The 21,561-nt window shown below is 46.7% G+C and overlaps 1 protein-coding gene across 8 annotated transcripts in view; it reads right to left on the reverse strand.

The window, feature by feature from the left end:
* MRAS (muscle RAS oncogene homolog) overlaps positions 1-21,561 on the reverse strand; it is a 52,493-nt gene that overhangs the window by 9,616 nt on the left and 21,316 nt on the right. For all 8 annotated transcript variants that reach the window (XM_029940193.1, XM_029940190.1, XM_029940187.1 and 5 more), the window contains 2 exons: positions 19,871-20,081; positions 598-751 (listed from right to left, as the gene is read on the reverse strand). In XM_029940193.1, coding sequence (XP_029796053.1) covers positions 598-751; positions 19,871-20,063 — 347 coding nt within the window. In that variant the 5' untranslated portion in view covers positions 20,064-20,081. The remainder of the gene's footprint in view (positions 1-597; positions 752-19,870; positions 20,082-21,561) is intronic.

A 21,561-nucleotide genomic window follows, 5' to 3' on the forward strand; every position in this document is an offset into this window, starting at 1 on the left:
TTTATGTCTCAGAGCTTTATGGGTATATGTGAGTTGTGTGTATGCATCCTTTTCCCTGGGAAAGTTCTTAATATTTTGCCTTTGGAATTGGTGTGAACTAGACTTTTCTGAATTTACTGAGATTTGTTCAAAGCTTGCTGCTTTCCTATTAATTTGTCCTTTTACTCTCTTTGCATTGCTTCTTTAAGAGCCAATTAACTGAAAAGCCCAGTTAGGCTTAAAAGAAACTACCAATTATTTAATTACTCCATATTATGCTAAGGAAAAAAACGAGCCTTTAATTAGGTGCTTGTAAATCCCACGGTCAAAAGTGATTTAACTAGTTACAATGCATACTGGAGAGAAAATTCACTTTTTCTTTGAACATAACAAAATTTGGTTAAATTGGGGATATCAGTGGACAGTTTAGGAAAGATGAAAGGGGGCTCCCGTAAGGCCTTGGAAGTAGTTTGACCCCAAGGAAAGAACTGGGGTAGGAGCCCGAGGGACCAGTGTCTGAATTCACCTCTGCCCTTCTGTGCCTCAGGAGAGAGAGACTGAGACAGACAGACAGGCTCTGAGCCAGGCGCTGGAAGGTCCTGGCCCAGCTGCCCTTACCTGTCCTTGACGCGCAGGATGAGCTGGTGGAAACGGTCCACATGCTCGAAGCTGGCCTTGTCTGTGACCGAGTAGACGATGAGGAAGCCGTCCCCTGTGCGCATGTACTGCTCCCGCATGGCGCTGAACTCCTCCTGCCCGGCTGTGTCCAAAACTGGAGTAGGATGAGGCCACTCAGCGGCTGTCACCACCCACGGTGGAGCCTCCTGGGCCTGCAGACCCCCATGCTGCCATTGCCATCCTCAGGGTGGCTCCAGACAAGCTGTCCCCATGAGAGGCCGCATGAGCTCCTTGGGCTGAGGTGTAAGGAACCCAGCAAGGCCTCAGACACCTCAAAGTATGAGGCTCTAAGAGACTCATTTTTGAACCTGCTGAGTCCAACCTCCTATGCTCCCTGGGCCTTAACTGTCTACACAAAAACCTCACAGTGTCAGTGATCAATGCTGCCACAAAATCCCTCTGAGGTTCCCACACCGGGGCTTGGATCCTGCTGCAGGCCTTACACACTAAATCCGAGGAAGCTACCTGGCTCTCTGAGCCCCCTTTCCTCTTGGGTAAGATAGAGACAATGCTTCAACCCTGCAGCTCCTTGGGTGGAGAGCCCTGGACATGCATTGGGCAAGCCCTGAGGAGGCCATCCCAGGTCAGGAAGGGTCCTCAGTTCTGGTGTGGACAGACAGCAGGCAGGCTGCGGGGAAGGAGAGGCCTCTGAGGGCCAGGATCACTCGTCCCTAGGACGAGGCTGTCACCTGACAGGAAGGGGAGCTGGGGAAGGCAGCGAGAATGGCTGGGGAGAAGGAGCGGGGCACCATCTCAGCAGAGGCTCTCTCCCCAGCCCATCCTCCCCTCTCCTTCCCTCCACCCCATGGACTTCTCAAGTTTGCTCCCCTCCAGCTTCCTTCCTGCTGAGTTAAATGCTCACCCACAGAAGGGTGACAGCCACAGCCAGATCTCCTTTGAGATGCACAGGCCTGACCCCCTCAGCATCCTGCAGGCCCCTGCTCACCATCCAGCCTCACCCACTTCCTAGCTCACTCTACTCTCTACTCTTGGACAGACCCGCTTTCCCTCTCCCTGGAGGCAGTGGAGCAGGTAGAGATTTTGGAGCCAGATTCTGGGCTGATTCTTCATTCCTAGAGTGTGACCCTGGGCAAGCCCACTTCTCTGAGCCTTCATTTCCTCAAATGGGGATCCTAAGGGTCGTTTTACGTTAAAATACCCTTGGGGCAATGCCTGCCACAAAGAAGCTCTGTAGGAGTGCCCGCTGCCAGCTTATTCTCCTCACCTGGGGTGCCATCCCCCAGCCATCCCTCCTCTTGCTCCCCCAGCCTTGGCCAGCTGATGCTGACTCACTACATTCTGCTGCCTGACCCCCAGGGCCTCTCCCCAACCCTGAATAGACCCTTCGTGGCATACTGTTCTTGCTACCTATCTCCTAGGCCCCAGCGGGACTGTCAGCGCCCAGAGGCAGGGGCTTGGTCTATTTGGAGCCTGGCGCAAACAGAACTCAAATAGTAGCTGAAGGAGTATATCAATGTGAAGTCTATTCAACTTTGTTCATTCATTCATTGAAGAAATATTTGAGAGCCTACGATGTGCCGGACAGTGCTGTAGGTTCTAGAGAGGCAGAGTCAATGAGGTAAAATCCTTGCTCTCCTGGGACTCATAATTGAGTGGGGAGACTGGCAAATGAATGAATGGGTAATATAATATCTGGTGGAGATGAGTGCACACTTTAAAGATCAATAGAGCCAGCTAAAGGTAACTGGTGGGAGTTGGTGTCACTTTGGGTAGGATCCAGGACAGTAAATAAATCCCATCAGCAAAATAGATGAAAATGTCACAGGTCTGACTAAAGGGACGGGAAGGCCTGACATTCAGGTGGTATGCAAGTAATGTATTCACAGATTATGAAGGTGTTTATTATCCAAAACAAAAATTAGAGATCTAGGATAAGTGAAAATATGATCATTCAGAATTTTAAAAACCCAATTTAATAGGGAGCTGAAAATCGAAATGGACACTCTGGAAAGGAAAAATGGTCATTTCACACCCTGATTGCCATAGAAGTAATATCATCTATGCTTTCTAAATGAATTCTTGGAGGAAATACTTCAGCAAAGTGAAAAATAGATTTACGGAAGAATTTAAACAATGATAAGCAAGGAGTACAGCAAAACATAAGAGTTAAGTTTAAATAAATATCATTACAGGATTTGAAGTAAATGACAGTTTAGAACTAAAATCTATGATGATCCATCCATGAGGGGAGGGGCTGGGGAAAAGTAAGTTACGACTAAATGTCTTGCCTCACTTGGGAATAGACTAAAGATAATAAATAACATCCAGATGTTAATAGAAAAATATAATTATACACACACACACAGACATATGTCTGTACATACAATAACTGCTAGAAATAAAACTCAAAAGCTCTTAATCATCAGAAGAAAAAAAACCCACAGAACAAATGGGACCAATCCAACAAAAGGCAAGAATAAACTACACAAAAATATGAAAGCTAAAACAGGAGACATAAAAGAAGACGGTAGACATAATTCTAATTATGCCTAACAATAGTAAATGCAAATGAGTTAAACCACCTATTAAAGCAGACACCAAATACAAAGTCCACTTGCCTGCTGCTGCAAAAGACACATATAAACCAAAATGACACAGGAAGAATGAAAAATGAAGGGATAAAAAAGGATATGCCAGCCACATGCATCCACAAAACAGAATTCAAGGACGACGCACTGGATAGGATGAAGCAGAGTATTTATAATGGGAAACAGTACAAGCATCAAGAAGTGCCAAAATCATGAATCACAAGCATATAAGAATGTTGTCTAAGAGACATATATGTATAAAAACCTGATTTTTAAACACAGCAGGTATTGGCAAATCCCATAATCATTGTGAGAGAACTGAACAGGCTCAACGAGCACATGAAAAGATGCTCAGCCTCACTCAATATCAGGGAAATACAAATCAAAACACAGTGAGATACCACCTCATGCCTGTCAGAACAGCTAAAATTAACACCACAACAAACAACAGGTGTTGGTGAGGATGCAGAGGAAGGGGAACCCTCTTACACTGCTGGTAGATTCTGGTGCAACCACTCTGGAAAACAATATGGAGGTTCCTCAAAAAGTTAAAAATAGAACTAAAGCGGCACCTGAGTATCTTGTTTGGTTTAGCATCCTACTCTTGATTTCAGCTGGGGTCACGATCTCATCATTTGTGAGATCGAGCCCTGCACTGGGCTTCATGTTGATAGTGTGAAGCCTGCTTGGGATTCTCTCTCTTCTCTCTGCCCCTCTCCCACGCATTCTTCCTCCTTCTCATTCTCTCTCAAAATAAATAAATAAACTAAAAAAAATAGAACTACCCTAAGATCTAGCAATTACGCTATTAAATATTTACCCAAAAGATACAAAAATACAGATTCAAAAGGGTACATGCACCCCGATGTTTATAGCAGCACTATCAACAATAGCCAAATTATGGAAAGGGCCCAAATGTCCTTCGACCAATGAATGGATAGAGAAGATGTGGTGTGTATGTATGTGTATATATATATATATATATATATATATATATATATATATATATGATGGGATATTACTCAGCCTAAAAAGAATGAAATCTTGCCATTTCCAATGACATGGATGGAGCTAGAGTGTATTATGCTAAGTGAAATAAATCAGTCAGAGAAAGACAAATACCATATGATTTCACTCATATGTGAAATTTGAGAAACTCAACAGATGAACGTAGGGGAAGGGAAGGAAAAATAAGAAAAACAGAGAGAGAGGCAAACCACAAGAGACTCTTAAATACCGAGAACAAACTGAGGGTTGTTGGACAGGAGGTAGGTGGGGGATGGGCTAAATGGGTGACAGGCATTGAGTAGGACACTTGTCGGGATGAGCACTGGGTGTTGTATGTAAGTGATGAGTCACTAAATTCTACTCTTGAAGCCAATATGACACTCTATGTTAACTAGGGGAAAAAAGAACTTTATACTCAAACAGTAAATAAGCATGTTCAAACACACAGGAAATTGTCACAACAACTGGCCATATATTAGGCCATCAATAAAAATGTCAACAAATTCCAGAAAGCAGATGTCATCATATGGGCTATCTTTCTGCCTATATGCAAAGAGATCAGAAATTAACAGCAACCCATATAAAAGTAACTGTTCACTTCAAAGCAAAGAGCTATACTACTCAAAAATGCTCTAGTTAAAGAGAAAAGCAAAGTAGAAATTACAAACAGTTTAGAACTGAATGACAATGAACAACAAGGAAGCCTCTGGTTTGAGGCCGAAGTGGCGCCCAGAGGAAAATTACAGCTTTAAATGCACTTCCAAAAACAAGAGACTGAAAAATAACTAGGCGTTTAGATGAAGGGGCTAGGAAAGGAAAAATAAAACCAAAGAGAGAAGAAATCATCAATGAAAGTAGAAATTAAGAAAATGAGAGGCAGGAAAAGTAGTAAATATCTAAAAGTCAAAAGCTGATTCTTTGAAAAGACCGGTTAAAGAAAAAAAGCCTTTAGCAATTCTTGACAGAGACAAAAAAGAAAAAAGACTGATAAGCCTCTGGAATGAGGAAAAGCTATGACTATGGATCTAGATATATATTTAATTATGAGAGAAAACCATATGCAGTTTCATAGCAATAAATTCTCAAGTCTTTTGATGAAATGGACAATTGAAGGATAATATAAATGGACAAAACGGGCTCGAGAAAATATATAAAATCTGAATAGGCCAATAATTACCCATGAAATTAAAGAGACAGATCTCCCCCACGAGTGGCATATTATCTACGAACTGCCCCAAAGCCTGGAAGATAAAGACCTTTCCAGCCCGTTGGCACAGGCTGGCACGGTCCTAATAACATCCAGGCCTCCCCCACCTCTGGGGGACAGGGGCAGCCTGCACGGGGGATCCCAAGAGGGGCATTCAGTCACCCAATTGCCAATTATTTTCTGAGCACCTACTCAGTGCCATCCGCTCGGCTTGGTACTTCAGGTGGTTAAAGGAAAAGCCGCAACTCCCTCTCAAGGTACTTCGAGGCCAGCTGGGCTGACACACGAAGAAAAGGACAATACAGGACAGAAAGCGATACATACTCTTGGAGATCTAGGGGAGGAGGGGGAGGGGGGGTCCCTTCAGCTTGGACAGATAATGGAAGGGATGTTTATCCTGCTCTTGAAAGATCAGCATTTGACATAAAAGAGACAGGGCCTGGGGAAGGCCTTTCAGGCAGAGAAACAGACCGGGCAACGACCTGACAGCGAGGAAGGAAAGAGTCGTGGGGAGATGCGTGCTGGCAGAAAAGGTCTGTGACAGGAGCAAGGAGGAGAGAGGAGTCGGGGAGACCAGAGGCTGCGGCCCTTGGATCCTAAACTAAAATGTTTGAACTCAGTGGGTGCTGGGGAGCTACCGAAGGTTCAGAGAGATATAGTCAGAGGGTAAGTCTGGCAGCCAAAGAGGGAGAGGACTGGAGGGGGAAGCTGTGAAGACGTAAAGGAGGGACCAGGGCAGAGGCAACAAGGGTGTCAGTGAAGGCAGGTATGTCTGAGGTGGAGAGGGAAGAATGAATGGGGAGACACGGAGGACACAGAACACGGGGAACAGGGGCCAAGGGGAAAGAGGAGAGTGGAGGGCACCTTGGAAATTCCAAATCTCAGGGCCCCAGAAGGTCAGGTGCAACCAGGAAGGGGGCAGATGGGGGCTGAGCTCGGCCTGGTCTGGTTTGGGCTTCATCCCTCCCCTCCTCACACATACACCTGGTGCCTGGGCACGGGCCCCTTGTCTCCAAAGGAGGCTGAAGATAACGAGCATCTGTGCATTTTAGAAATTATGATTCCGCCTGCATTTCTCATGCCTGATGTCATGAAGGTAGGAGGACTCCGGAGATAGAAAGTATTAGTCATCATGGGAGAAGAGGTGTTGTGCCAAGATGTGTGTGTGCGTGTGTGTGTGTGCGCACGCACCCATGAGAGAGAGAAGACAGAAGAGAGACAGAGACACAGGGAGCCAGCCTGAGGAAGGAGGGAGAAGAAAAAGATTCTGGGGATAAGAGATGGTCGGCGCTGTGTGCCCGTCTGCTTTGCCCCAGTCTTCCCATCCAGAGGATAATGGGGCCGGCAGCGTGGCTGAGGAGGGTTTAAGTGGAAACCCCAGGGCTGCTCTTAGAGCTTGTGGATTTCAGAAGCCAAGCCCCCCATGTGGGCATGGCCTGGGGCCTCCCACCCCCGCAGGCGGGCAGTCAGCATATGAGGGCACCAGCCTGGGTCCCAGCTGAGCCCTCCTTCTCCCTCCCTGTCTCCCTCCCAGTCTTCCTCTTCCTTCTTTTCTTCCTCTTCTTCCTCCTCCAGGGCCTCCAGTGGGAGGCACACCCTGCCATGGGCTTGGGGCTCTGATCTGGGCAGCAGCCCAGGGCACAGTCTGAGCTCTTTGGCTGAAAACAGTCCTTCCCACCTTGTTCCTACTGGCGGCAGACACTTTGCCAGAGTTTTAGGCACACACGCTCTCTGGGTCCTCTTCATGGCCTAGTACAAATGTGGAAACTGAGGCCCAGGGAGTTAAAGGGATCTGCTCAAGTCCGCATACTGGGAAGGAGGCCACTCCAGCTTCCCCAAGACTCAGCTGTCCCTACTCATCCAGTCTTTTATCTTCAACCAGAGGGTCCGGGGCTGTGTCTCAATTACAAACAAGCCTTTGCACAGATGAACCAGAATTCCCTCGTGGCCAGCTACCCCAGCCTCGCCGCCGCATGGCTGCAGTCTGCCTCCTCTCCCGAGAGCCCCAGCCTCTGACCTGTGTCTTTGAGCTCTTCCTACTGGCTTATGGATTCTGTGGGATTCTCCTAGTCAGGGCCTCCAGGCCTGGCTCAGCTCCCCGCCACAGGCTGGAGCTCCCGAGGGCGAGGCGGAGGGGAGCCGGGCTTTCATTTCCCCGCGTCTCTCAAAAGCTTCAGCACCCAATACAGGTCCAAAAAAATCCTTACAGAATGACCAGACAGATCACATGCATGCCATAGAAAATGCAGTTACTGTGTTCAACCAGCCCGGGCCAGTGTTAAGGGAAATCACTAAGAAGTGACTTTTTAACTTGTATAACACGCCCTTCATGCTGAAGTGAGGGTTCTAGAATATGAAACAACAGAAATGATGGTTTCTAGAGATAATATGCCCCCAAGGACCATGCCTGCTATTTTCTACCTTTCGCTAGTCCACAGACCCATCGTGGGAGGCAGGAGTGATCATGCCCATTTCACAGGGGAGTCAGGTGGGGAGGCCTCTGCCCTTCCCAGGAGAAGACTCAAATAAATATATGCCACCGAGTTGAGCATTAGTAGTGACGAGGGCGCTTTACTATTTTACTTGTCCTCCCCTTTCTGGGTAAGGGTGCATATGGGTGGGCTGGGTGTCGGGCAGACAGACTGGACCCGTCGACCATGCCCTATTCCCAGGAAAAGGGCTGCTTTCTTCTCCAAAGTGCTGGCAAGGTGTGGAATGCCAGGCCACTTGGGACTGTCTAAGGGGGAGGGGGCTAGATCCTGCGGCAGACAGGGTCACCTCCCTGGCAATGCGGAAGCTTCCCTCTGGCAGTGGCCCCAACCTCAACTCACTGACTTCAGGATGACAGGACAGAAGTGCTGGCCACCAGCCCTGGGGGACAACTGCCCCCGAGGCCACACTACTGCAGCTGGGGGAATGGGCGAGGCCCTGGAATTCATTTTCATGAGGTCCCTAACTTCCCTGACTTGGTAAACATATTGCATGTGTGGGGCACATTCGTTCAGGGAGATGGTCCATGGCTTTGGGGAATTCTTAGAAGCGCCGGGAACAGCCCTACCCCAAACAAATACCCCTCTCGGGGAGAGAAGAGGGCAGCAGGAGGTGGGTCTCAGCTGGGTAACCAGGAACATCCCAGGGACAGGGTAGTGGGGAAGGGGCCTGCAATGGAAAGGAACAGGGAGGCAAAATGGCCTACAAGCCCATTTCTTCCTCACAACCTCTCGGGGTGGGGGTGGGGCAGGGGGGGACAACACTTTACAGGTGAAGAAATGAAGCAGGGCGAGGTGGTGACCTGCTCACATTCACACTGCTGGTGAGCAGGAGAGGCACAATTTGAATACCAGGCTATCTGGGGCCAAGTCTTGCTCTGCTCCAGACACCAGCCTGTCTTTGAGCAGGGAGCCAGCAGTGTCCCCACAGACCTGGGAAGAGGCACAGGTCTACCAGGAGGGGGTGAGGACAGAGCACCTGAGGCCTGCAGAGATGGAAGACACCCAGCCCACCTGCTTACCCCAAACTGTCCACCTACCTCACACTTGCCCCAGGTGGCCACACAGAGCCAGGAAGAGAGAACTCACAGCCATGCTCCTGGCTCCCTTTAAAGCCCCAGCACCGAATTCTGGGCCCTTAGAGCACCCAATGAGTCTAAACACATCCCCCTCCAGTCCTCTCCTCCTCCCAGGCCACAGCCTTCCACCACCTCCTCGCCTCCAGCCTCCAGCCCCAGCTAAGGGAAACAGGGGCCAAGCAGAGATCACCAGCTAAATTCCACAAGCTTCCAAATCAACCCACCTCACAGACAGAGGAAGCCTTGCACGCTGTGGGGGAGGATGGCCATTGCAGAACACGGCTTAGCATTTCCTCAAAAAGTGAAACCTGGAGTCACTGCAGGACCTGGCCATCCCATGCCAGGACATACCCGAAAGAAGTGAAAACATAACCACACAAAAACCTGCACACAAATGTCCACAGCAGCAGCATCCACTGAGGCCCCTGGGGAGAGACAACCCAGATGGCCACCAATGGATGAGTGGATAAAGAAACTGTGATGTATATCTGTACACTAGAATATTATTCGCACATAAAAAGGAACGAAATTCTGATATAAGCTACAACAAGATGCACCTTAAAAACAGTGCACTTAGTGAAAGAGCCCACTTTCTAAGTGAAAGGCTACTGAGAGGATGGCGCCACTCCTAGGAAATGTCCAGAACAGGCTGGTCCATAAAGACAGAAAGTAGGTCAGTGGTTTCAGGAATTGGGGGACGTGGTGGGGGACAGTGGGGAGTGACTGCTTAATTGGGTGGGCTTTCCACGAGGAGGTGATGAAACTACTGGAGAATCAGTGGTGAAAAAAAATTGTATGAGAAACCCCCTCTCCTTTCTCTGACACACACACTCCACCTGCCTTCTTACTACCTGGCCCTGCTCCCACCCAAGCCCCTCCCCTCCAGCTGGGCACTGGATCCTGTCCTCTTCCACCTACACGAGGGCACTGCTGCTACTGTTGTCTCCTGCATCATCCACTTCTCTCTCTAGTGGTTCATTTCCACCAGAATGTAAACACACTATAATTTCTCTCACTTTAAAAAAAAAAAAACAAAAAAATTATAAGTAAAAACCCTGCCCCTTGACCTCACATCTCCTTCCAGCTGCTGTCCATTTCTCTGTTCCTCTTTACAGCCACACCCCTTGTCTGTTCTCATTGGCTGCTCTTCCTCCCCTCGCCTCTCTCTTGAACCCACTATGATCAGACTTTCATTCCTGACCACTCTATCAAAATTGATCTTGTCAAGTCACCAATGACCTTTGTATCACTAAATCCAATCAGCACTTCTCAGTCCTCATCACACTGGGCCACCTGCTGAGATCTGACATTAATCTGGCTGGTGGACTCAGCCCAGTAGTTGATGGTTCCCTCCTTTCTGAAGAGCTTTCTTCACTTGGCCTTGGGATATCACTCTCTCTGGTTCTTTTTTTTTTTTTAACTTTTTAAATTTTTTTATTTTTGAGAGACAGAGAGACAGTGCAAGCAGGGGAGGGTCAGACAGAGAGAGGGAGGTACAGAATCTGAAGCAGGCTCCAGGCTCTGAGCTAGCAGTCAGCACAGAGCCCGACATGGGGCTCAAACCCACGAACCGTGAGATCATGACCTGAGCTGAAGTCAGACGCTCAACCGACTGAGCCACCCAGGTGCCCCTCTCTGGTTCTTTTCCTACTGCACTGACAGGTTCTGCTCTGTCCCTTTATCTCTCTCCCCTCTAAATGCTGGTGGGACCCCACACTCAGTCCCCCACATTCACTTCATTGGCCACCTCTCATCTTTTGGCTTTACATGTCCACTCCAAAATGTCCATCTCCAGCCTATATATCTCCCTTTACTCTAGAGTCAGACATCTGGCTGCCTGTTTGACTTCTACTTGTATATGAAAAAGGCATCTCAAATTTAAATTGTCCAAAATTAAACTCTTGATTTCCTCCAAAACTTGCTTTTCACCAGTCTTCCTAATCTTGATAAACCTATTTACCAGTTGTGCCAAAGACTTTCTCTCTCTACCCCCACCCATCCATATAGCCCATCCACAAATGCCGTTGTTTCCTCCTCCAAAATACATCAGGAAGTTAAGCTAACTCCTTGTTACTACCACCTTTGGAGGCACCTCAGTCCAAACTGGTCATGTGACTTCCACGAGCAATCCACATGAAGTTCTGAAATGAGGGCAAAGGCCTAAATTAACTGTAGATGCATGGGACCCGTCAGCAAGGTAAGAGGGACCCACCTGGGGCTGTGCTGGGACTTTGAGGGGGAGGGGCACGCACTGCATACACACCGTCATCACTCAGCCTTGCTGAGCTGATGTTAGGTCACTGGCTGCTGGTGAGCCCTTCCGCTCCCAGGCCAGCTGCTGGGGCTAGGCTAACACAGAGCAGGAGTAAGATCCTCGGCTTCAGGGTCAGAGGAATAGGGCTCTAATCAGCTGTGTGACCTTGGACATGTTAATTCCCCTCTCTGAATCTTGGTTCCTGAGCCCTGCAGGGGCCTGACTCATCAGAGGGCTGCCGGACAGACACTGCTGCAACAGGAGGTCTGGGTCCCCAGACAAAGGGCCCTCAGGGACACAGGACAGCAACAGCAGCAATTTTCCAATGGTATGGAAGTATTTCACTATTTTATCAATGAGTATGGCAGTAACAGGGCATACTGGCTAAAAAACAGCTGTGCTCACCTGGAAGGTGGAGACAGTAACCTCAATTTAGCAGGACTGTTACAAGGATGAAATAAAACAATCCTTGAAAAGTCCAGAAAAGTCTGATCAGGAGTAACTGCTCCCACTGCAATGAACCAGAAGGAGCCATTGTGAAAGAGGGCTTGGGAGGCAGATCTGGCTTCAATGTACCAGGAAGCATTGCTCTGAGCATCTCGGAGGTCAGTGAGCTCCATGATTCTGGAAGCATTCAAGCAGTGACGGCTGATGGAACCAGGGTCAAGGGTCACTCAGAGGCCTGCAGGGCTGGATAATAATCTGGATAATAATCTGAGGCCATGTTCTCTCAGAAAGAAAAAGAGGGAAATTCCTCCCGCATCACTGCCAGCAGGAAAAGGGGAGGATGGGTGGAAAGGCGGAAGGAGAGGCCAGCTCTGCCTGTACCCCATTTTTAGTTGGGGGGCCATGGGGCAGGGCTTACTCTGAAGCTGGCTCACCAAGTAAAGCCTCAGAACAATTACACTCGGTAAGTTTTCCTTTTCCTCTCGCTGCCCTTCCAATGTCCTCCTTCCCTCCCCCTCCCCAGAAAGAATGTGGATTCAAGCGTTCAGGGAAAAGCCAGGTCCAGGCTGCTCGGAGAAGACAACAGCACTTTGTGTCTGAGGTTTGGGCAGAAGCCAGGGTGGAAACATCACAGCTTCTGAGGGTGCAGGAGAAGGGCTGGAGCGTTCACTCTTTGCAAAGACCAAGCTGTTAATGGGGACACAGGGGACAGGGTGGCTGCAGGGCTGGGCCCAGGAGCCCCCGGTGGGAAGAGGTGTCGGAGAGTCGGGGCCTGCTGCTGTTCTCTGCTGATGGAAGAAAGATGCAAGGGCAGGAAGAGGGCGGGACGGGGAACCGTACAGGTGAGAAGGCCCGGCAGCACCCACCCCTACTGTAGATGGGCTTGCAGAGGATGCGGGTCAACAGCCTACCCTGCAGGGCCACGGCTGGGAGCCCAACAGGAGGCAGCACAACAGGACGAAGGAAGTGCTCCGCAGAGTTGAGAGGCCCCGGGCCTGATTCTGCCTCTAGCTTGATCTTAGGCAAGTCACTTCTCTGTATGCACCACAGTTTCCTTAGGTGTAAAGTGAGGGGGTGATACCATAAAGCTCAGGAGCCTGCCAGCCGTAGCCTAACAGAAAAAAACGGGCAAACAAGAACTCCAGGACAACACAACTGAAAGCGAGGACTGGAATAGGTAATTGTACACTCACGGGCACAGCAGCGGGATTCACAACAGGCGGACAGAGTCCCAGTGTTGGCTGCTGCACGGATGGGTGAACAAAATGTGATATATACTACAGCGGGATGGCATTCAATCTTAAAAACAAAGAAATTCAGACACATGTTATAACGTGGATGAACCCTGAAGACTTGCGCTAAGTTACATAAGCCGGTCACAAAGGAACCAATACAGCATGGGCCCACGTATCTGAGGTACTCAGAGTAGTCAAACTCAAAGACCGAACGTAGAAGGGTGGCCGCCAGAGGCTATGGGAAGGGGAGTCGGAGTAATCGTGTAGCAGGTGCAGTTTCAGTTGGTGATGAGTAAGTCTGTGAACGGATGGGGGCGATGGCTGCACAAGGCGGATGGACTTAGGGCCACGGAGCTGTACACTTAAAACTGGTTACAATGGTAAGTGTTGTGTATATTTTGCCACTATAAAATCATACATACATGCATACATACAAAACTTCAAGACTCTGCCGAAGCACTGGTTCTTCTTGATTCATGAAACCTAAGGAATGGGGTGAGTCCTGTGGCTAAAAGCCACAGTGAGGTGGGGACCAAAGCCCAGGACCAGGAAAGAAGGCTGGAGAGCTGGGAGATGGGGGAGCTGATGCAACCCCCTGGCGGAGAGGTGGGCACCAGACAGCGAGGACACTCTCAGAGCTGGGCTCTAACAACGACAGGGGAGCCTGGGGTCCCAGACACTGCGGAGCCTGGCTGCTGGCCCCCGAGGTCAGCTGTCCTCTGTGTCTTAGGTTCTAGAAGAACCAGGGCAATGAGGCCCCTTTAAAAAAAAGTAAGAAACAAGTTTGAAAGTAAGCAAGAAGCCTATGAGAAACCTGTGTGGCAATGAAAGAGAAGGCTTTTTGAGGAAGCTTAGCAAGAGCACCAGGCCCTCTGACGGGGGCCTCGGGCAAGTTGTAAAGAAGAGCAAGAGAACACATCTATTGAGCCTGATAATCCAGGCCACATTCCCCTCTTCCCAGGATGTCAACGTCCATTCCCAGAGGCCCAGGGATCAGCTTGTGAGGAGGGAGAGGATTTTCCCACCCAATCAGAGTAACAGAGAATCCAGGAGACAAATGGGAGTTCAAGCCCTCACTAGCTGTGTGAATCTCGATGTGCTTTATTTTTATGGAGATAACAACAGGAGCGGTACAGTAGTGCTGTAATTATTAAATAAGAGTGTGTGCAACATGCTTGGCATGGGGGTTCTACACAGTAATTGCTCAATAAAGATCATTACCACCCTCATAATGCTCCTCCTCATCATCATTATCAAGCTGCCATGTGTTTTGCTCTTTGTGAATTCAGAAGAAGGGCAGTCCCAGAGTTCAGAGCACTTGGAAGACTTCCCGGGCTTAGCAACCCCCTCAGGGTGGTAAGGCCTCCAGGGAAGCAGGAGGCCAGGGCTCGGGAGGCCCCGGGAAAGTCCTAGCCACCCCAGGGCTGCAATCCGCCCCAGAGGACTCCAGCCCCAGTTGGGTCAGAGTTACACTCAAGCCTAAATACAACCAGCCTTTGATTAAAGCTCCCAAAATATGGGGCATCCTTTTAAATGCCAGACTAATTATATTTTTAAAAGGAATGTTTTAAGCCTTCCTTTCTTCTTCTTTTTTAAACATTTATTCAGTTTGGAGAGAAAGAAAGAGACACAGTGTGAACAGGGGGAGGGGCAGAGAGAGAGGGAGACAAAGAATCCCAAGCAGTTTCCAGGCTCTGATCTGTCAGCACACAGCCCGCCACGGGGCTTGAACTCAAACCATGAGATCATGACCTGAGCTGAAGTCAACTGCTTAACCAACTGAGCCACCCAGGCACCCTGCCTTTCTTTTCTTAATACGAGACCTAACTGAGTGGAGAAATGTAGTAATCTAGTATCTGTGTCTAAGAACGCCTTGGGTGGGCAATGCCCAGGGGTAGGCTGGATTCAGGGACAGGTTGAGAGGCACGGCATCCCAGGGGAGCCCAGGAGCTTCAGAACGCAAGCTTTGCAAATTCCTGCTTATAAAATAGTGCTGTGGTCATGCTTCCCTTTTCTCTGCTGCTGCTGCTGCTATAAACATTATCATAACATCTTCCTAAAAATCACCCTTGGGAACCTTTTTCCCCCAGAAACTAATCTAATACCCAAAGTTACTTTAAGAAAAAGTTAGAGAAGTCAATATGGCTGTAGAGAGAACTAATGTTCATTAAGCCCCAATTTTGTACCAGGCAATGGTGTTACTCTCTTACACGCATTATGCAATGTTTTTCAGGATGTTTTCTATGGAAAGAGTCCAGAATGGTGTGCTAACAGCAGTCCTTTGGGAAACTCTAAGGACAGCTGATCCTACCAATATATTTCCAATATTATGTTTGTATATTGAAGATTCTCATAAGTCCCACAGTAAAGAAACTGTTTATATTTCTTTAACTCAGTATACCCCAAAATGTGGCATATATTCAAATGGGTGATGCATGAGATAATTTTTAGAAAGTACATAAGTGCAAGTTTTAAATTTTAGTGGTTATATATATTTGTTATATAACCCAGCTAGCACTTCACACCTGTGGCTGCACATATACTGTTCAGGACCTACTCATACATTCATTCCACACACATTTACTGAGGACATACTAGACACCAGTCTAGATACCGCGAATACAGCAGTAAAAAAAATAAAGTCTCTGCTCTCAGAAATTCATATTTTATCAGGAAGCAACAAAAACTCAAATAAATATATTGAACAAATATATGTTTAACAGTAAAAGGTAGAATAAAGAAGAAGAGTTAATCAAGGGGACAGAATGACAGGGGTGGGGTGGGTACTAGTAAGGATGGTTTGGTCAGGGAAAACTTCTTAGATAAACTTAACCTTTGAGTGGAGACCTATTGAAGTGAGAATATATTTCTGAAAGAAGAACATTCTGGACAGAGAGAATACCAAATGCAAAATCCCAGAGATGGGAATGTGCTTGGTTCCTGGTGAACTATTCAGCTTCAGGACTACAGCTGAAGCCCTGAAGGATGGGGTTTTTAATACTATGATATAATCCAAATACCATAATATTTGCCCTTCTTAAAATACACAATTTGGTATATACACAAAGCTGTCACTTTTTTTTTTAAGTGATGATTCAGGGGGCGCCTGGTTGGCTCAGTCAGTTAAGTGTCCGACTCTTGGTTTGGCTCACGTCATGATCTCACAGTTCGTGACTTCAAGACCCAGATGGAGCTCTGTGCTAACAGCATGTAGCCTGCTTGGGATCCTCTGTCTCCCTCTCTCTGTTCCTCCCTTGTTGTACTTGTTCTCTCTCTCTCTCTCTCTCAAAATCAATAAATAAACTTTAAATATTAAAACATAAAATAAAATGATGATTCAGTTCTGGTTCCAGCCAAGATGGAGTAACAAGGACCAGATTTTTCTTTTCACTTGAAACAACCAAAGACCCAACAACATAACATGCATAGAACATTCCACCCAACAATGGCAGAATACTCCCTCTTTTCATGTGCACATGGAACATTTACCAACAAGAACATATCCTGGGTCATAAAATAAGCCTCAATAAGTTTTAAATAATTTAAATCATATACTTTACGTTCTCTGACACATTGAAATTAAAATAGAAACCAGAAACAAAAGGATCTCTGGAAAATTCCGAAATACTTGAAAACTAAACATTTCTAAATAACCTATGGGTCAAAAAAGATCTCGGAAGGGAAATTGGAAAGTATTCTGAACTGAATGAAAATGAAAACACAGGGTATTAGAATGTGTGGGATGACAAGCAGTTTGGGGGAATTTATAGCACCAAATGAAGATCTGGGAAAAGAAGAAATGTTCAAATCAATCACATCAGCTTCCAGTTTAAAAAGTCAAAGAAAGAACAAATTAAATCTAAAGCAGGCATACAAAAGCAAATAATAAAGCTAAGAGTAGAAATCAATGGAATCAAATGGGAAAAGTCAATGGACTCAAGAGCTGTTTTTCTGTGAAAATCAATGATACTGATAAATCTCTAGACTGTCTGTTTAGGGAAAAAGGAGAAGACACAAATTAAAAATATCAGGAATGAGAGAGGCAACATCACTATGGATTCTACCGACATTAATAGGAGAATAAGAGAATATCATGAACAATTTTACGCCAATAAATTTGGTAACTCTGATGAACAGAAAACTTTTTTAAAGACACAAATTACCAAAACTAACTGAAGAAACAGATAATCTGAATAGCCCTACATTTATTAAAGGAATTGAATTTGTAGGTAAAAATCTTCCAACAAAGAAAACTCCAGCCCCAGAGTGCCTCATAGGTGTATTCTACTAAACAGTTAAAGAAGAAATAATACCAATTTTGTTCAAACCCTTCCAGAAAATTGAAGAAGAGAGCATGTTTCTCAATTCATTCTATAAAGCCAGCATTAGGAGGCATGACAAGGAAACTACAGACCACTATAGCTCTCAAGAGCATACATACAACAATTCTAAACAAAAGTTTAGCAAATCAAAGCCAATGATATATAAAAGATAATGCATCATGACTAAGTGGGATGTATCCCAGAGATAGAATGTTGGTTTAACATTAGAAAAATTAACATAATTTGTCATATTGACACACTAAAAATGAAATACCATATGAGTATCTCAGTAGACACAGAAAGCACTTGACAAGATCCAATACCACACCTCATAAAAATTCTCAGGAAGGGGTGCCTGGGTGGCTCATCAGTTAAGCATCCGACTTTAGCTCAGGGCATGATTTCACGGTTTGTGGGTTCAAGTCCCTCATCAGGCTCCGTGCTGACAGCTCAGAGCCTGGAGCCTGCTTCAGATTCTGTGTCTCCCCCTCTCTCTGCCCCTCCCCAGCTCATGCTCTCTATCTCTCAATAATAAATAAATGTTTAAAAAATGTTTTTAATTCTCAGGAAACTAGTAATAGGAAGTTCCTCAACCTGATAAAGGGAATGGATAAAAAAACCTACAGCTAACATCATACTTATCACTGAAAGACTCAAAGCTTTCTCCTTAAGATCAAGAATAGGACAAATATGTCTTTAGTCAGTGAAATAAGGCAAGGAAAAGAAACAGAAGCCATCTAGTTTGGAAAGGCAAAAGTAAAACTATCTTTACTCACAGACATGACCATCTCTGCAGAAAGCCCAAAGGAATCTACAAAAAAGTCACCAGAACTAATAAGTGAGTTTAGCAAGGTTGTGGGTTACAGTTAATATACAAGATGCAACTGCATTACTACATATTAGCAACAAAAAACTGAAAACTGAAATAAAAATATCATTTATAATAGAGATTGTAGATATAAATCTGACAAAATATGCAAAAGACCTATGCAATCAAATCTGTAAAACAACCAATGGAAGGGTTAAGTAAGACCTCAGGGTGTCTGGATGGCTCAGCCAATTGAGCTTGAGCGTCTGCTGCTTGATTTGGGCTCAGGACATGATCCCTGGGTCATGGGGATCTCAGCATGGAGCTTGTTTGGGATTCTTTCTCTCTCCCCATCTACCCCTCTCCCCTGCTCACACACTCTCTCTCTCTCTAATAAAAAATAAATAAATAAAAAATAAAGAAGACCTAAGTAAATGGAGAAATACTGCATTCGTGGGTTGAGAGGTTCAACATTATTAGGATTCAATTCTTCTCAAATCTGCAGATCTACAGATTCAGCATAATCTCAATCAGAATCTAGAATTTTAGAATTTAACTGGTTCTTAAATTCGTATGGAAATGCAAAGGACCTAGAGTGGCCAAAGCAACTTTGAAAAAGAACCAACTTGGGGACTTAACAACACACGATTTTAAGGCTTGTTATAAGGCTACAGTTATCAAGAAGGTGTGGTATTAGTGCTAAGATAGATAGGTCAAACAAACAGAATATATGGGCAACTAATTTTCATCAAAGGTACAAAAGCAATTCAGTGGTGAAAGGAGAACCTTTCCAACAAGTAGCGCTGAACAGTTGCATCTCCATATACCAAAGAAACCAAAACTCATACCCCAACCGCCCCTCCCCAAATTCTATCCCATACCTCACACCATATACGAAAATTAAGTCAAGGTAGATCATAAACCTAAATATAGAACCTAAAGCCATTAAACTACTGGAAGAAAACACAGGAAGAAAGCCTCTGTGATGGTTTGTTAGGCGAGTAATTTAGACATGACCAGAAGCACAGCCCATAAAAGAACAAGCTGATAAACTGGACTTCATCAAAATTAAAAGCTCTAGGCTTTGAATGACACTGTTAAGAGAATGAAAAGCATGCCACAGACTGGAAGAAAATGCCTGCAAATGACATATCGGACAGTGCATCCCAATGGTTTTCAAAGCCCCCCTCCTACAACTACAGCCTATCTTTAATGGCTCTTTGTTTAAAAGAGAGACTCCATACAAAGCCATAACCAGTAAGAATCTGGAGCAGCAGTTCTTTATTCAGCATCACCTGGAGGGCTTGTTAAAACACGGATTGCTGGGCTTCAGAATTTCTGAATCAGTAGAGCCTGAGGGTTATCATTTCTGAGAAGCGCCCTGGTAATCTTAGGCTGCTGGTCTGGACACCACAGCTTGAGAATTGCTAATCTAGACCAATATAGACTAAACTAGAAACAATGTCAAATGCAAGATTTGCCCCTCCAAAAAAAATAAACTATACTCACTAAAAAATAATTTGTCCCCCCTGCATTTTTTTATTAGCCAGAGACATCTGTAAATGTTAATCAGAGCTTCAGATCAGCAAGAAATAACAAACATGACATCACTGAGTTGGCATGAGGCGAGCCTTGCCTCTTTGTTGAATACACATTTCAGTTGCCACAAAGCTGTTCAGAATTCACGGCCTGATACCAACCATCCCCTAATGACAACATGAAAGATATCACCCACCCCAGGGAAGCCGGTCAACTTCCCCTGACCCTCCGCGCCACATGCCCCACCCCCATGCAGGGCTGCCGTCCACGTCTCACCATCCAGGATGGCCCACTGATTGTCAATCTCCGTATGTTTCAGGTAGGAGTCTTCGATGGTGGGATCGTAGTCAGGCACGAAGATCTTCTGGAAAAACTGGATGGTGAGGGCGCTCTTGCCCACACCCCCATCTCCCACCACCACCAGCTTGTAGGTGGGGAGGTTATCACTGGGGACGGCACTGGTTGCCATGTTTCTGATAGGTCACACCTGGGGAGGCAAGACACGGGCAATGAGGCGGGGGGCTTTTTCCTTTCTGACCTTGAGAGGAAAACATGCATGAGTTTTCCTCCCTCCTTATAGAATAATAAATACTGCCAATTATATGTTTATTCAGTCATCTACTGAATATCAACTATGTGCCACAACTGCTCTTATGGACATAGTACTGCTTAGATGCTCTAAGGTCTTTAACAAGTAAAGCCAAGAAAGCCATGTCAAAGAAGCTCTTCCCCCACTCAGGTCTGCCCTAGTCTTATACAGGGGACATGTGCGTGCCAGTCTGAGCAGGGATAGCACAGAGGTTCACCTTTTACATCAACTCTGTCACTGGACTGCTGTGCCTGAGGAGGATTTGAGGCCAGCCGAACTAAGGAAAGGCCGGGCATAGGAGTCTAGAGCACCATGCCCGCTGGCTGCTTTCCTCAGTCTCCTTGCCTTTGTCATGCCGAAAGCTGTGCTAGTGGGCACCTGGGTGGCTCAGTGGGTTGAGCATCTGACTCTTGATTTTGGCTCAGGTCATGATCCCAGGGTCATGGGATTGACCCCACATTGGACTCTGAGCTGAGCATGAAGCCTGCTTGGGGTTTTCTCTCCACACCCCCCACCCCCTCTCTGCCTCTCTCTCAAAATAAAGAAATAAAAACTAAAAAGAATTCTCTCCCTCTCCCTCCCTCCCTCCCTCTCTCTCTCTCTCTGACCCTCTTCCCTGCTTATTCGTGCACTTGCTCTCTCTCTCTAAAATTAAAAAAAGAAAGTTATGCTAGAATCTTATGTCATCCGGTTTTAATCGGGGGGAAGGATGATGTTGCGTCTACCTAAGGCAGTGGTTCTCAAGCAGGGGCAGTTTTGTCCCCGGGGACATCTGCAGTGTCTGGAAGTAATTCTGGCTGTTACAAACTAAGTGGGTGTTACTGGCATCTAGTGAGCGGAGGCCAAGGCTGCGCCTACACCTCCTCCAATGCACAGGACAGCCCCCGACCCTCCACAAAGAATTATCCATCCTGTGATGTCAGTAGCGCTCAGGTTGAGAAATCTTGAGCTAAGGTGACCAGCAGGAGCTGGAACTCTGGCGCCAGGATTCTGAATAATAACTGAGCCATAACAGATAAGGACCAATTGTGAAGAGGTGACAGCAGAGGAGTGAAGAGTCATCTTTGGAAACAGCATCATAGAGTGACAAGGGGGAGCGGGAGGCCAGGAGCAGAGAGCATGAAGGAGTGCTCAAACAAGGGAGGTTTCCAGAGACGCAAGGTGCTGCCCACAGATTGCCAGGGGGCCAGGGAGAAGCACTACGGCCTCCGCTCTGGCAGATCTGGGTGGCACGGAGCCGGCCCTGGCTCTGGGGCAGTGCCAGCTTAGTCTGCACAAGCTGGGAGGCAGAAAGGCATGGTGGGGGCATGACAAGGACCCTGAAGGGTGCGGGGACAACGGACTGCGCATCCCGTCTGCATTACTGCTTGTTGGGAAG

This window comes from Suricata suricatta, chromosome 5 (assembly GCF_006229205.1).
Source record: "Suricata suricatta isolate VVHF042 chromosome 5, meerkat_22Aug2017_6uvM2_HiC, whole genome shotgun sequence".
Classification (NCBI taxonomy): Eukaryota; Metazoa; Chordata; class Mammalia; order Carnivora; family Herpestidae; genus Suricata; species Suricata suricatta.